General features: G+C 34.8%; 1 protein-coding gene across 8 annotated transcripts in view; it reads left to right on the forward strand.

The window, feature by feature from the left end:
• Kynu (kynureninase) overlaps positions 1-17,036 on the forward strand; it is a 116,627-nt gene that overhangs the window by 89,961 nt on the left and 9,630 nt on the right. For 6 of the 8 annotated variants that reach the window (XR_001235271.1, XR_001235274.1, XR_001235272.1 and 3 more), the window contains one exon: positions 14,813-14,865. The exons of the other annotated variants lie outside the window; for them this stretch is intronic. Coding sequence is in view for 3 of the 6 variants with exons in the window: in XM_005390779.2 (XP_005390836.1) it covers positions 14,813-14,865 (53 nt within the window). In the remaining 3 variants the exon portion in view is untranslated. Of the gene's footprint in view, positions 1-14,812; positions 14,866-17,036 lie in introns of those variants that run through there. 8 annotated transcript variants of the gene reach the window in all.

A 17,036-nucleotide genomic window follows, 5' to 3' on the forward strand; every position in this document is an offset into this window, starting at 1 on the left:
AATTGATTCACAGAGCCAAGTGTTCCACTCATAGTTACAATGTAGCCAAATGAGAAGAAAACTAATTGAACTTCATTACATCTTTTCAAAGTACTTTCTAGAGTAGAATTAAATCAACTGACTTAGGAAAAAAGCATAAAAATTGTGACAAGATGAATATTTTTATAAAGTAGAAATTAATAGGTATCTTTATTATTAAAAATGAGTTAGCACTACATACTCTGCCTGTTTATTGTCCTGTCATATCAAGCCTTAGATCACACTCAATCCTCAGTATTCAGTTTTCATTGCAGTGTTGGCACTTTGTGATAAGTAAGTGGGTTTTGGGTTACAGTTTGGGCACTTGATTCTAAATGGTTCATCATCACTTGTTTAAAGCAACCATCAACAAAAAACAAATCCTCAGTTTCTCATGATATGCGCACTGCACGTTACAGAAAAATTCTGACTTATACTTCTTAAATTCACCTCTTCATAATGCACTTGTTCTGTATGTGTGCTCATTAAGGAAATACTGGCTGTGCACTCACAATATTCTAGGCAACTTTTAAAGTGCTTAGGACATACCAACAAGCAAACCAATAACCCCTGCCTTTATCTGTGATAATGGGTTTTCTTGTGTCAAGAAGCAGTTGCTGACTCATACAACAAGAGAAGAAAAGGTTTAATTTGGCTCATAATTTTAGGGCATTCAGTCCATGGCCATCTGGTTCCAAAGCAGGAGCATCATGGTGGAGGGCACAGCAGAGGAAAGTTGTCCACCTCAGGTTGGCGAAAAAGCAGAGAGTAATAGAGAATCCAGGGACAAGACTGTACCCTTCCATGTCAAGACCCAAATGGCCCACTTCTTTCAACTGGCTCTCACATCCTAACAGTATATTCAGCTATGGATCAATCTACAGATGAATATCACCTTCCAAATGCCCTGCCGCTGAACAGATGGAATAGTTAAGGACATTTTAGATGCAAACCATAACATTATAAAAGTTACTTTTCCCATATTCAAAATGAGTTTGATGTTTGAACAAAGAAATGCTAAGTCATTGTTCAGAAGTCATGATTTACCAGCTAAAAATAGATTTTGATAATCTACCTTAGACATAATAGTAGGCAGAGTACTGGAGACACAGATATGAATGAATCACAACATTCTGTAAATTATCAGTTTGAGCATGCAAGGAAAGAAATGTTGATAAAACCTTTCCAAGGCAATTTAAGTTTACTGTGGAAGTATCCCTAATTCAGACCCAAGAGGAAAAGTGTGTATGTGAGGAGAAATTCTAGGCAGGTTGTTTTCACAAATTTATCAGCCAAGAACAGATTACTGAGGTCCTTATATTCCAAGAAAGACATTTTGTTATTACTATGAAGACAGAAAGGAACAGATGAGTGTTCATGTGGAACAAGGTTACAAATTAAGGTCTCTGTAGTTCTTGCTTTGCTCATTAGAAAAGTAAACAGTAAGGGATCTCTGGAATGTTTCTTCTAGCATTTAAACTCTAATTCTGAAGTGATAAAACTGAAATATCAGATTAAGGTGAATTCCTGGTACTTAATACCCAGAAACTAAGACTCCCACTTAAAGATGACCCCCCCCCAATTTTTTTGGTAGGTGGATACAATAAATCGCTGTAAATTCAGACAACTTTGTATGAAATTTTACTATAACTTTAAGATTTTGGCTTTTCCTACATATAGAAGAGTGTTTTCTGTGTATTTGTATTTATGGGGTTGTATTTTTATTTATAAAATGACATGACAATTGTATATGCTTGGGAGCACAATGTGAGTATTTGAGGTATATGTTTACAGTGTGAAATGGTGAAATCAGGGCAAGTAGCATTATCCTCACCTTAAAATTTTATTGTTTCTTTGTAATGAAACATTCAAAATCCTCTCTTTTAGCTATTTTAAAATATGTAGTACATTTATATTGCCTAGAGTCACCCTACCGTTTTGTAGAATACTAGAATCTCTTCCTCTTATCTAACTCTATTTAGGAACCCATTATCTCTCTTTACTACCCACCATTTCCTTTTCCTACCTCTACTGATCACTATTGTACTCTATTTTATGAAATCAACACTTTTTAGTGTCAACATAGGAGTGAGAACATGTAATGAGACAGTCTGTGTCTGTCTCATTTAATTTCTCATAATGTATTCCAGTTTCCATATATGCTGCTTTATTTTAGGACTCAGTGTTGTTCTTGTGTATCTGTATCATTTTTTCTTGATTCATTGCTGGACAGTTAATTTCATATCTTGGCAGTTATAAATAGTACCACAATAAACGTGGGAGGAAAGGTATCTCTTCATAGTTATATATTGTTAAAAATCAAATTGCTAACATTTTTACTATAAAAATTAAGAATACATAAGAACTACTGAAAAACTAAATTTCAGATTCCTCTCTGTACAAAACAATCTTCGTAGAAGTTTTGATTCCATAAAGCATGATTATTTGATGAGTAAAATAAGCAACTTATTTGAGGTTTAGCTACAGAGGATTCTGAGATGACGGATATTTTAACTTATCCCCAACTGCGTTTGCAGACTTTGTTTATTTTAAGAATAAACAATTATACTGCACTCACATGTTCCACGCTTTTGCAATGCTATATTAATTTGTCTGATTCAACACATTTTAAAAGCCATGAAAATAGTAAGGCAATTATGTTTAATTATAGTTTTTGACCTTAAAAGAGTGAAGAGGGGAATAGAAAAAATAAAAGAAAGGAAGAAAGAAAGAAAGAAAGGAAGAAAGAAAGAAAGAAAGAAAGAAAGAAAGAACGAAAAGAAAAGAAAAGAAAAGAAAAGAAAAGAAAAGAAAAGAAAAGAAATTTCTAGTCATGTTCCTACTTCTAAACACAGACTTAAATTGTTAAGTGTAAGGCCAGAACATGTCAAATTGAAGAATGTTATGAAGGTAGTCTTTCATGAATATATATGTTCTTAAACAAAATTTTCTTATATTTTAGGTTTCGCTCAAAGATGAACTAGATACTGGAGGTTTATTTTAACTTGTGCTAAGAAATTGGGATAATTGTTTTGATTAGTCTTAGTGAGGTTTGGGGTGAGGAATAGGAAGTGGTTTAAAGAATAAGTTAAATTAAATCAGTACGTAAAATATTTAAAGATTCAAACTGAAGATCCTGCCAGTAAAGTCTTGTTAAAGAGATCAGCGAGACTTTGGATATTTCATTCCATAACTCTTAGCATCCAAAATTATATTCAGTAGATCTCTTGTGGCTTTCTCATATTGAAACAGATTATGCTTAAAAGATGCATAATCTTTATAGCAGTCACACTTTTCATTTGACAGCATTTATTTGAAACTCCTTTTAGGTAATTTATGATGTTCAAAGAACATAAGGACATTAAGATCTTTACTTTTTATTATTCACTGGCTCTCTTCCAATACCTTGCTTTTCTCAAGATCCTGTTAATATCACCTTTCTAAGTAAATTAACTCTCCTTTTGATTTTTAACTTTTGATGGGAACAGATTAGAATTTCTAGTACAAGTACAATGAGATAACACCTTAATTGTTCTTGTTCAAATTCAATTCTACCAGTGATTTATGACCAGATAATAATAGCTACTTATAAACTAATTTAATGTTTTCAAGTTTACTTCATTAACCTTAGAATTTTTTAGACTCCATGCCAAGATTTCATTTAAATTAAATTTCTTTTCTGTTCTGATTTTACCTCTCCTATGTTTGAAGTTATATGCTTTTAAGATGAATTTAACTTTCTCCTAGGTTCTATGTGATAACATTTTAACCTTGAGTTTTCTTAAAATTCTTATTTTTTAAAAGACTTTAAGAGGGCCCTATTTGCAAAACCATCAAGGTGTACTACAGAAACAATGATGTTTATTCAACTTTAGCAAATGAGAGGTCTAGATTTATCCATTTTGGAGAAAGATAACTGACTACACAGATTCTAAAGAATAGAAAATGTCAAAAGAACAGATTTGTTGTTGCTGTTGCTATTGCTGATGTTGTTGTTTTTACGTGTGGGATGAGCTGTCCCTAGTTAAAAGAATGTGACATTTTTAGTATCATTTTCTCTAATCTAGTTTAGCATTCTTTCAGCTCAAAATCCGAAATGCATTCAAATAACCTAGAGAAGATGACTTTTACAGAATTATCAATATACCTTCTCAAAAACCTGAGTTAATCATTTTGCATTTACTTAGGATATCCTTATTCATAATGGTTAATATCAAAATGTATGATTCAACAATTAAAAGGTGTAGAAAAAGATTGTTTTATCAATCCTCTAAAGGCTCAATTTTCTCCTCTATATAATGTAGAGAACAATAACATATATTTCATAGGATTATTTTTTAAACCAATGTGACTGCTTAGAACAAGCTGTCTCTTAAAGAAAGCTCAATTGTCATTTTGTTTTTCTAGTGTCAAAATTATTAAGACCTTTTAAAAAATTCAATCTGGAAAAAAGAACACATTCTCTAACCTACTCCACGTTAAGCCTCCTTGACTATTTTTATAAGAGTTTAGCTACATGTTTGAGAAGTTATCAATCACAAAGTTTCAAGTTTTTTGCTTTCTGTCAGTAGGAAGGTAATTTGGGAATCATATTTTACCTCTTCAATATTTTATTTCATTAAATAACATTTTTCTTTATTTTCTTATTTAATGTGTTACAAAACTTTTATCTAGCTAACCAGACATTATCATGGGGTCTTATTTGAAAAGTTATATCACTGATGTTCTTAAAAATATTGAGTAATCTAAAACATGTCACTTAAAAGAAGAAAACCCAAGAAGTCTTTATTTCATAGGAGATTTTGAGAAAATAAATACATTTTACTAAGACAAAATGTCATCTTCTGGTTAGAATACCCTATTTAAAAGATCAAGTTCCTTTTTATCAAGTGAAAATGTACAGCAATTAATCTTAAAAAGCTACATATTTCCAGAGGAAGTAACATTCAAATTTTTACTAAGATTGAAGATAGATACCACAAAAGATTAAAATAAGGAGGTGATTATTAATAATATATCAGAATAAAGACACAAAGGAAAGAAAACAACTCATAAGATGAGTGCGGCAGAACTATTTATCACCAATGGCTCTAGATTTTAAAATATCACACTCACCACTAAGTTCAGTGACATCACTGTCACATCTAGATATTAACATTTGTTCCATGTTTTATATAAATATGTATTGTTTTCCAGGTTTGGAATATAAATACTCCATTTACTAATGATTATTAGAGAACTACTTGTGATACAAATGGCCTTTATAAGGAGCTGTTATTTTCTTTCTTCTGCTTGTCTTATTCCACAACCTTTTTTGAAAATATCTGAATATTCATAAAGATAAAACTAAAATCTCATCTCCTCTTGAGTCTCTAGTTTCATTTCTTTCAGCTTTTCAACCTTCTCAATTATGTTCAGCTCCTGATGGGCTGCGTCAGCAACCCTGTTCGTTAGGTATATTTAATACCACACATCTAGCTTTGAGTCTATTTGCCTTCTCTTAATTTGTCTACCCCAAATGCCCCCTTGTTTCTTGGATAGAGTCATAGGTGTGACCCATAGTCAAGAAGGAAGTAACTAAACAAAGTTAAGAAAACCAGGAGGCAGGGATCGCAGGCACCTTAAGAGTCCTCCCACTACACTTTTGTTGAATTAATATTGCATAATTACCCACTACCACCAGTCAACTTGATACACTAACTCTGTGGTCAGGGACAGTGTCTGATTTAGCTTACCCTGCCATGTCTGTCGCCAGCTTATAGCAAAGTGTCTTATTGACTAGGCATTGGAGAAATAACTAAAGAAACACGGAAATAATCTTATAAGTCTAAAATACAACAGGTAGTTTAATTAGAACATTAACTATAAAAATATGCTCATAGTAACAAGTATCAACTCTCTATAACTTTACCACTATGAAACTGTTTTGCTTTACCAAAATCCACTTTGGGCTTTTACTCTTCCTCGCAACTTGCAGCAACTGAGAATCTCCACTTCTGCATGCTCACAGGTTTGTTCAGTAGCTCATTTGCGCTCCTTCTTTCGGCTTCCCTCTGCTGCTGCCTTCTGCTCCATAGCTATTCTTTTGGGCCAGTGTTCCTGCTTATTTTTTTAGCACAACAGGGGATTACTGGCTCTATCCCTTTGGATGTGTCACTCAACTTCTTCAAGCCTTAACTGTTCTCAAAAATGCAATTATGAAAAAAATCTGCCTGAGATTGTCATTGTGCAAGGGTTGCTAGAGAATGCACAAAACTGTTGTGCCCATTTCACATCAAATATCTCTTCAGTTTTGTCCTTTTTTTTAATTAACACTTAGCTGTGTGCCTTTTACTCAGTCATGCTTTTGAATGAGATTTCTTAGCAGCCTGAGAGCCAGTAATTTAACTAGCTGCACCATTCCCAAAGGCTCCACAGGATTGTGTAATTTCCAACCAGGGCTAACGATTCACGTGTTGTAGGTGTGGGGGAAAACGATGGGTGGCAAATAATGAGACACTATTCCTTTGTTTAAATAAATTACTTACATCTCTGGCTGTTCTTGTTTGATTACTTTTGCCTTGTTCATCTCTGCACATTTTAGTGAAATTTATTTTAACTGATACATAAATACAAAATTTAGAAACATTAATGAGATTCCATGTGATGTTTTCATGTTTGCATATACAGTCTTGTCAGGATAAATATAGCTATGTCCTCAAACATTTATCACTTTGTAACAGCAAAGTCATTAAAAGTTTTTTCTAGCTTTTTGAAATATACAGTACACAGTCCTCGTTTATAGTCATCCTACTGTTCAATAAAGCATTGGACCTTACATTTATCTACCTTGAACTTAGTACCCTTTCACCAACAGTTCTTTGTCTCTCCCTTCTATCTCCCTTCCCAGTCTCTAGGGACCTTGAGTTTACTCTTAACTACCTTGAGAGCACCTTTTTTAGTGTATTCCACATCTGCATGCGATCCTCCAGTACTTGTCTTTCTGTACTTGGCTTATTTAATTGAACATAATATCTTTCAATATCATCTATGTTGTCCCAGATGACACTATTTCATTTTCTTTTATGGCTGAGTTTTATCACTTGATATATACTTTTTATGAGAAGATTAGATAATCCCTTGTGATAGGAATTGAAAACGGTCTTTTAAATAAATTGCTGTCTAATGAAACTTTCTTTTTCTGACTCATTGACCTGCAAAATGAACCTGTTGTTCTACTTAACTGTATTGGTAAAATAAATCATATATTATTAATTTGTTGATACAGTACCACATTATTTTCATTAGGCTCTTTCTAATACAGTGATATCGGACTATTCCACTTCATTGTTGTTTTTATAGGGAGTTCTTAGTAGCTGTTCATTATTTTTTCATTTAACATTAAAATTAGCTTGTGTATTTACAAATAAAGTCAAATAGACTTACTTATATTTGTTCCTGGATCATAAGAAACATGTTTGAAGAAAATTGACTTTTCTCTTGTGTTGACCATTGCTCAAGTTTTTGTTGTCTTTTATGTTTCAAGTCTCAAGCACTTCTTTATAAGACATCTATTAATTGCAACTTTACATTTTAGAATTTACTTTTCACATTTTGTCCTAAGCCACTATACAAATTCATTTTTTTGCTCATAGCTGCTACACAACTGTGTAATTTAGTAGTAGTAGAAATTTACTTTGTCTTTCCAATTCATACATTTGTAAAATTCTAGTTTTAATGAAATTGCTTTTGGTATATCCCTATGAAATCCAGGCTAGGCTGCACCTTACAATTCTCCTGCCTCAGCTTGCCAGCTTTCTCTATTTCCTTCATGCATTTTATTTTTCTTTTCTAATTTTTTCCTGCCTATGAGAGCTCGTTTTTTAGCCCTTATATTTTCAAGGTAAAATCTCTATCTGCCTATCATCTATCTATCTATCTATCTATCTATCTATCTATCTATCTATCATCTATCTCTATCCATCTATATCTCTATCTATCTTTATTCCCGTTCCTACATTTGTATTTGACATTGTTCCATCTAATGCTATAATATTTCATTAAGTTTCTGTTGTTTTCACTATTTCTGTCAATGTTGTGCTTGTGCACGATTTTCATCTGTGGGTGTGTTCTGCTCACAGATTTTCATGTAGAGTCTCATATCAGGCTACACCCACTCCATTTTCATTGTTCATTACTAAATGACTTGAGTTTTCCTGGATTAGCTCCGTGAGTGAGATGCCTAGGCAGAAGGTCAGACCAGAGGGCAGAGTATTCTTTAAATTCCTAAGTCACTGGATCCTTGCAGCGATGAGCACTGCTCATGATTCTTCAGCACGGTGTGCCTTTGCCCTGTTTCTGCAGAAGACATAACCACCACTTGCAGAATGGTCCTGTCATACCTGACTCCCATGGTTCTTTCAAAGATGCGGGTTGCAGATATCAACGTGGCTACCTAGCTTCAGAAAGCATAATTTTACTATAACTTTCTTAGTCTTTCCTTTGAGATTCTACCACATTGCCCCGATTCTCTTATTTAATTTCTCCTATGTAATTTTCACCCAATGTCAGCATTACAGGCCAGAAAAGCAGTGGGACAGAGGAGAGCAGTATGAGGTACTGAGGATAAAATGTTCCCATATTTTTATTTTTAATAGTACATGTTTGCAGTACAGATCAGTTACATTCGTAGTGGGAAATGGGCATGTGTACCGCACAACTCCGTTCTTTTCTCCCCTTCCACTTCATTTCTCCACTTTTTAGTCATCAGTAGATTCATTTATTTGTAAGTCCTTATAAAGATAGATATCATCCATAAAGATTTACAGCCGAACTAACGGGCCAAAAACGTAACACACATAACTCAATTACACTAAGTCCAAGTAAACATTTAGATACATTGTTCATGCTAAATGACGGTGACTTTTTTCTCTTTTTCTCTCTTTTCTTTCATTTTGCATTTTACTTATATATTAAGTTTCTTGTATAAGAGAAGACATACAACATTTAAGTTTGTGTGTCTGATTTACCTCATTTGGCTTTATTGTGTCAAGGTACTTCCACATTCCCACAAAGGAGTCAAGTTTATCCTTCTTTATTGCAGTGTAGCACTCCATGGGAATGAAATTATTTGAAATGAGAGAATAAGTAAGTAAATAGTTCATTATTCTAAAATTGGAATTGTGCTGTAAATGTTGTGAGCTCTACTTTAACCTTTAGAGTTATATTTTTAAAAATATAATATTTTTAATTTTTTCTTAAATGTAGGATTTTTGCAATGACTACAGAGTAGCCCTTTATATTCATGTAGTATAATTTACCTGTCCATTCTCTTTTGTAAGCTATTTAAGGTGGTTTTGACACAGTAGGCAGTGCTGACTTGTTTTAGTACAGAAACTGTCACATAATACAAAAGATACGGGTACTTTCTGTATACTTTTTTGTATTATCCTTACTATATGTTATTCTTGTCATTAAAGAACAAACTTTTTTGAATACTGGATGAAAATTGGCACTCTGATTTTTAAATCATATGCCCAATGCTCTATACGAAATAGAACCTCATCCTTCTGTTATTTTGTAGTTTTATTTATTATTGGGAATGAAAACTTTTTGTTTTGTTTTTGGAGATTACACAAGGCATCTGCATTCCTCCTTTGATAAATTCCCTGCCCACGTTCATGGTTGTATTACTCTTGGAACACTACCCTTTCTCTATGGAAACACTCTTGGTGAAAACACTTTCAAATATGGCAAGTATAACTCCTCTCCTTATTTTATCTTTGCTTTGTGAATTTGTTCATCTTTTAATACACAATTTTAAATCCTTATGAAGTTTGAGTGTGCTCCTTTATTTTTCCTTTTTGTTCTTATACTTAGAAAAGGAAATTATCCCTAAGAACAATATAATTTTTTTTCATGTTTGAAATGTCAAAATTATCACTTAGTAGTTTATTGCATGAACTGAGGACTGTTTGTATACTTTCTGTCATGTTATATTTGTCTTACTGATCTTGACACAAGTACTATATTAATTCATTTAGTTCATTTTACAACATCCTTTATTATCTTATAAAACTTGCAAAATATTATTTAGGAGGTAGTACGACATACTCCTTTGTATACTTTCCATTTCTTCTTTTTCCTTTTTACCTATGTATACTCATTCTGAAATCATAAGACTAAAATAATATTTAAAGACAACTGATAAGCAATATTTTATTTTTTTCAATTTTTATAATTTTTGAAACTGTTCTATAGATTTTTTCTTTGAATACTGTCACTATTAATTATCTAGACATAAAATACTACAGAATATATTAAAGAATGATGTGTGCTATGAAACTAACCAATTTCTTTACAAAATTATTCAAAATTTTTCAATAATTATGTACAGGTTTGGGAGAACTATTTCTCTGTAGGGATTCTCTTGCAAAAAATATTGTCAATGTTTTATATCTTTTAGCTTTTAAGTTTATTTTAAAACTTTAAGAAAGCTCCTTGACATTTGTAGTAATTTAATGTCATTATTATTATTATTGTCTCATTTCTGGTTTTAAGAGAAAACGTGTTCAAATTTTTTACAACTTAGTAGGATGTCTGTTATGTGTTTTTAGTGTTCAGCCTTTACTAAAAATTGAGGTTAGATCCTTCAATATTTAATTTCTTCAAGGTTTGCAGTGTAAAGGGATGTTGCACTTTGTCAAAGTCTTTTTTGGCATCGACTGAGATGATTATATGATTCTTATATTTTATTCAATTTGGGTGCCAAATTACACTGATTGAATTGCATATACTGAACCATTTACACATTCCTGAAATGAAACCAACTTGACTAGGGTGTCTTGTCTATGGCCATATCACCCTAACTGCACCTGATCTTGTCTGATCTCAGCAGCTAAGCAAGGCTGGGTCTGTTTAGTACTTGGATGGGAGACGGTGGTGTATGGACTTTATAATGTGCTAGTGAATTCAATTTGCCCCGGTGTAGTGAGGGTTCTTTCACATATGTTCACCAATGGGATTGGTCTATAGTTTTCTTTCTTTGTTTTGCCAGGTTTTGATAGGCTTGTTTTGGATAGTAGGTTAATAGTAGATTTGTAGACTGGGTTTAGAAGGATTTATTTCCTTTCTATTTTCTGGAATAGTTTGAGTAAGAGTGAAGTAAGTTCCTTATAGCCTTGCTAAAATTCAGCACTGTATCTTTCTGATCCCACACTTTTCTTTGTGGGGAGATTTTATTAGTGCTTCAAATGCATTGCTTGTTATTGTTCTGTATAAGTACTTTATGTTTTCTTCATTAAACTTGGAAAGATCATTTATTTCTAGAAATTTATCCATTTCTTCTAGATTTAATAATTTATCAGCACATAATTTTTTAAAGTGTCCTTTATTAAACATGGTACTCCTGCTTGCTTTTGTATTTCACGCTCTTGGAATATCTTTTTTCTGGCCTTTCATTTTTGTTCTGGATATGTCTGTACTGGTAAGGTGTGTTTCTTACAGGCAACAAATAGTTTGGTCTTGTTTTTTAATCAAATGAACCAGATTGCATCTTTTATCGGAGAATTTATACTATTCACTTTCAGGGTTATTAAAACATTTGTACTTTTATTCTTTTCATTTTTTTCATTTTTCTTTTGATGGTTTTGAATAATCTATGTTTCTTCTTGCATTATTTATCATAAAGTTTTGATGCTTCATTGAGTAATGTTTGATTCTTTCCTAATTCTCATTTGCTTATTACTCTTCTAAAGTATTTTCTTTTATTTCTGCACTCTAATAAGTGTGCTTATCTTGTGTTCTCTCCACTTTGTAGGGTTCCTTAAATTATCTTCTGTGATGTTTGTTTGATGGTCCTGAATTCCTCTAGTTTGTGATTATCTTGGAAGGTCTCTATTTGTCCTGTAATTCTAAAGGATAACCGTTCTGGGTATGTTACTCTAGGCTGGCAGTTACTTTCTTTCACTTCTTGGAATACATTATTTTAGGACATCCTGGCCTTCAGCATTTCTTCTAAGAAATTTGTTATTCTTATGGGTTTGTCTTTATATGTGACTTAACACTTCTTTCTTATGCCTTTCTTTCATTGTTTTGTACTTTTGGAAGTTTAATTATATCCTGCCATTGAGGTGTACTTTTCTGGTGACGTTTGATTAGGGTTCTGAGTTCCTCCTGTGCCTCCTTGTCTATACCATTCCCAGTATTTGGGAACTTCTCGGCTATTATTTCCCTTAATGAGTTTTCTATGACTTTATTTGTACCTTGACCCCACCCTTGCTTACTTCTATAATTGTTTAGTCTTTTTAATTGATGTCCCATGTATCTTGGATATTCTTTTCATTTTTTTATTTTGTTTTACTGTTGTATGCATTTAAAAGTTCATTAATCTTGTCCCAAAATACTAACTTCTTTCTTTTTGCAAGATCTATTCTACTAGGGAGGTTGTCAACTGAGTTTTTATTACACTGATTAAGCTGCTGTCTGATAGGTTATGGGCAAAGCCTAAGTTGGGGGTGCTTCTAGGTGCAGTATACTCAGCTTTCGTGTTGTATTTCTTTGCTGTTGCTGTTGAGTTGAATAGCCAGGAACACACCTTCAACTTCCCCCTCCCAGCCATGCCTAGCTGGGGCGGATTTATTGGATGGAGGCTTTTAGTTCCTCTATTCTTTATGTTGCAATGTTCATCAAGATTCATGTGGCTCCAGGTTATGGGTAGAGTATGGTGTAAATTTTTTTAAAACTGGGCTGAGACTTTAGCTCAGTAGCAGAGCATCTATCCAATGGGTGTAAAGAGTCAGTCTCTAGCTAAAGCACCGGGGAAAATATACAGCAGAAATTACAAGAAATGAAAGCAGACCAGATACAGAAATGAAGCAAAGCCAGTTAAAAACTGCAGTATCATTCTAATCTGAATAACATTTTGGCTAGGCTTTTAATTTTACAGTACACTGTTGTTATTCTCTAATTATTTCATTAGAATAAACTATCAAGTTGAGTGACACTTTCAAAAATTTGAGAGAGGAAAAAGAGAAAAATAATGCCAGGAAATGAGACAATTCAAAAGGAGAAAGGAAAGCAGGTAAAGATAGAAATTGAAAGCAATTTTAAAACAATCAAAAAAGACAATTTAAAAACTTTTGACTATTAATAGAGAAAAGAAACAGTTAAGAAATATGTGTGTATATATAAGCCAAACAGCAAATATCAAAAATGAGGTCTTAATAGAAAATGAGAGTGTTGTCTGTGGAACCTGGGGCTTATTCACCCCTTCCTCCCTACTTTTGTGTTGCTTACCTAGGTTGGGAATAGTGTCAGGCTGAAGCCGGACTAGCTGTCAGCTGTTCTGGTTCCCAGTCCCTCTGCGGGAATTCACTGCAGAGACCTTATCTGGAGGCACTCCCAGGGCTGGGCCGACAGAAGACTCTGTAGTATGTGTAGGTCTCCAGTTCCCTTCCTGAAGCCTATCCAGGCAATCGGGCAGCTATCTGCAGAGGGAGGACCCACACAACCTACCACCCACAGCCCTCGTCTTGTGAGACGCAGCTAACTGCTAAGTGCTCACGTTCGCCTCCTCATTTCCTGGCTATCTCCAGGTGGAGAGCCAGAGCCACTCGTCTAAATGAGGAAGTGAACTGCACTCCTTTCCCGATCATGTGCCGCTGGCTGCACGGTGTGTTTAGCAGCTTTGCTTCAGGGGCACTACCCAAGGGCAGAACTGGTTCTCTAGGTAGAAGGCCGAGGAGACAATACAGTCATAGTTTCTGGATGTTCCCAAGAGCAAGAAAGGGCAGGGGCTTTTGTGTTCCAAATCAGCAGGCTCAGAAAGAGGCTTCTCAAAATGTCTCCTATCACAGTCCTCCAGGCGTAGTTCGTGAGAGGGAGAGCTTCTGCAGCCTCAGCTCACGAGGAGGGTCTCAGATCAGCTGTTTCACACTACCCTGACTAGTCAGCTTTTAGTTGCTGGCACCAGTTCCCAGTATCTACCGTGTAAGAGGAAGGATTTCCTTTTTCTCACAGTTTCAGCAGCAGAAACATAATGGTAGAGGTCCTGGGAAGAAAACTGTTTGGTTCATGGCAGCCGGGAAGCAAAGCCTGGCTGAAATCACTACAAAGCAAAAGGGCTAGAAAGCAGACACAATCACCGAGTTCACCAGCATGTGGCCCACGCCACGACGGCTGCCCAGGTCACACCGGAAGTGTGCCCTACTGGCCTGCGAGGTCTCTGTTGTTTCACTCCAGCGGACAGTCACACCTGAGCTTCATATTGCCCTTGGGCCCAGTGTGGATTTCTGTGCCAGCTGTGCCCCTTGGGGCCCGCACTTTCTCCCCCTCTCTTGGCTGCCCTCACCCTCCGCTGGACTGCCTTGCCTTTGTTACTAGGGCGCTTCTTCTCCTGCTCTGTTCCGTTCTGCACTCTGGTTTTCTCCAAGTCTCTGTCTACTACTGAACTTTAGCACTTTCCTGCCCTCACCTACCTCCACATGCAGGCTTTCTCTCCTTTTGATTTGCTTCCAGTTCACCATTTTGAAATTTACTTTTTAACCAAAAAAATGTATTAACTATAACCAGTAATTTTACTTCACAAATATTAAATGAGTACAATGAGTAAACTGATTTTATCTTTTTGAAAACATAATAAATATTAAATGTCTTATTCTATCTTGTAGCATCTATCTGCTTAAATAGTCAATAATAAATCACAAATGTTTTTAATACTATTTTCACATTATTATTTACAATAGCATTTTAAATTTGAAAGTTATTTGTAGTTATTTTTGTAGATTGAACTATCTAAAATTATCTTCTATTGTAGGTTAGTAGGATGGTTTGGTCACGAACTCAGCACTAGATTTAAAATGGATAATAGTAAGTATATTGAATTTCACTCCAAATGTTATTTCATTTTAATTTACTTTAATTTTCATGTTTTTTGTCTTATATGCCCTATGAAGAGTGCACTTTGAAAATGTCACTGAGAGTTCTTAAAATAAGAAATAGCATTTTCAGTATGCAAGACTGTTTATAGATTTTAGCATGATATTGAGTCTATTCCTTTGTAAAGAGATGAAAGGAAATGAAATCTAATATATGGCTGATGTAGCATAGTCAGATCCTATCAACACAGTGTCCAAACGTAAGGCAGTAAAAGCAGGAGCGAATTGATCACTTGAGGCCAGACCCCAAGTCTGGGATGTCAATCAAATTGCTGCTTAATAGTTCTGTGACCCTGAAAATCACAATAAATTTTCTTCAGCCATAGTGTCTGTTGTTCCACATACCTACTGTGAATAATATGTATTTTAGGATTTGGATAATTGTGTATCAAATTCAAAGCTATAAAACAAGTAGCATATAACACTACTTTAAAACCCCAAGGTAAAAAAAATGAAACTTTGCCATACAGAGATCATCATCGAGAGGTTTGATGACATAGCATAAACTAGATCCTTCCAAATGCTGCCAATCTGAAGATATCATTTTATTTTATTTTTTTATTTTTTATTTTTTCCAATACTGGGAATTGAACTCACAACCTTGTGCTTGCCAGGCAGGCACTGTGCCGCTGAGCTAAATCCCCAGCCCCGGGAGATATCATTTTAAATATACCTACATTTTCAAGGTTCAAAGAGCCGGGATAGCATCTCCCAGTTAAATCAGGAAACCTGTGCGTCATCCTTGCTGCTGAAATAACAGGATCTGTTATTTCATTTTGTCAGTTATTTAAAGTTTTTTAGGTAGATTTTCTTCTCAGTAAATGAAGAAGTTTGATAAGATCAGGGGTGGGAAAACTTTTTTTGAAAGACAAAGTAGAAAATATTTTAAATTTTGGGTTATATAATCTCTGTGGAAAACGCTTTGTATTATACTACTAAATTTAGGGAAACAGCTTCAGGGAACATAGAGAAATGATTGTGACCACATTCTCATTAAACTTTTTACACATTGTAGTTTGACTAGTCCCAGATTACTTGAATTTCTAAAGAGCTATAAGCTTTTAACATTTTCTTAGTCAAGTTTATTTTTAACTTAAATTATAAATAGCTATGTAATTATTTTGGATTTACAGGTAATTTACTACAATTCATTGTACTTAATCTAAGTATGATAATGGGTATTGTATTATCTTTTTAATGTATCATACCTAGGTGGATCTTTTCTTTTGATAAATAAAAGCTTCTTTCTTTTTCCTAAAAAAAAGACACTTGGACTAATAACCCTAGAGCTAACCTCATTAGTTCATTTTTTTCATCATTTAGCCTTTGGGGGACATGATAATTATGTGTTATCCAAATCTTGGTGGTATCTCTCATGGCAAATCTTCACAACAGAAAAGCTAACCAAGAAGTAGACCAGGGAATGCTAGCTTAGGACTCAGGCAGCAGAGGGCAGGCTCCAGGAGAATTTCTGGAAGACTCACTCTGATGTTGTGTGGAACGGTTCCAGTGTTCCATCATCTGCTGAAAAGGTGGGACAGGGCAGATGGGAATTGCTGCAGGGTGGTGGTGGGGCTATACTTGGGCCAGTTAATCCTGTCAATTTGACTGGATTAGTGAGTTTCTGAACGGGTGACTGAATTGTGAGGCATTAACTTAATGTGTCAACCCAGTAATGAGTTCAAAGCCAAATGAGCCATTAGAGGGTGGGCTCTTCAGAGTGAGTCCTTAGTCAGTGACCTTGAGGACCCTGCGTGGTCCTGGTCCCTGGCCCCGCCCCTCAGGCTCTTCCCCAACTCCCTGCTTTCTGGCTGTCATGAAGTGAGCAGCTTGATGGGGGCCATGCTACTTCTGGCTCAGCATGACTTAAGTAGTGTCTTAGTTACCTTTCTATCATTGCTGAGACAAAAATACCCAACAGCCAAAGTTAAGAGAGGGAAGGTTCATTTAGCTCACAGTTTCTGGAGGGTTCAGACAATCAGCTGGCTCCAAGGCACGGTGGTGTATCAGAAGGACAACAGTTCATGGCAGTGGAAGACAGCAAAATCAGCAAGAGCAAAAAGAGGGAGAACAACCTCTTTCCCTCCCTTACATCGTATGCAG

This window comes from Chinchilla lanigera, unplaced genomic scaffold (assembly GCF_000276665.1).
Source record: "Chinchilla lanigera isolate Chin_1 unplaced genomic scaffold, ChiLan1.0 scaffold00039, whole genome shotgun sequence".
Classification (NCBI taxonomy): domain Eukaryota; kingdom Metazoa; phylum Chordata; class Mammalia; order Rodentia; family Chinchillidae; genus Chinchilla; species Chinchilla lanigera.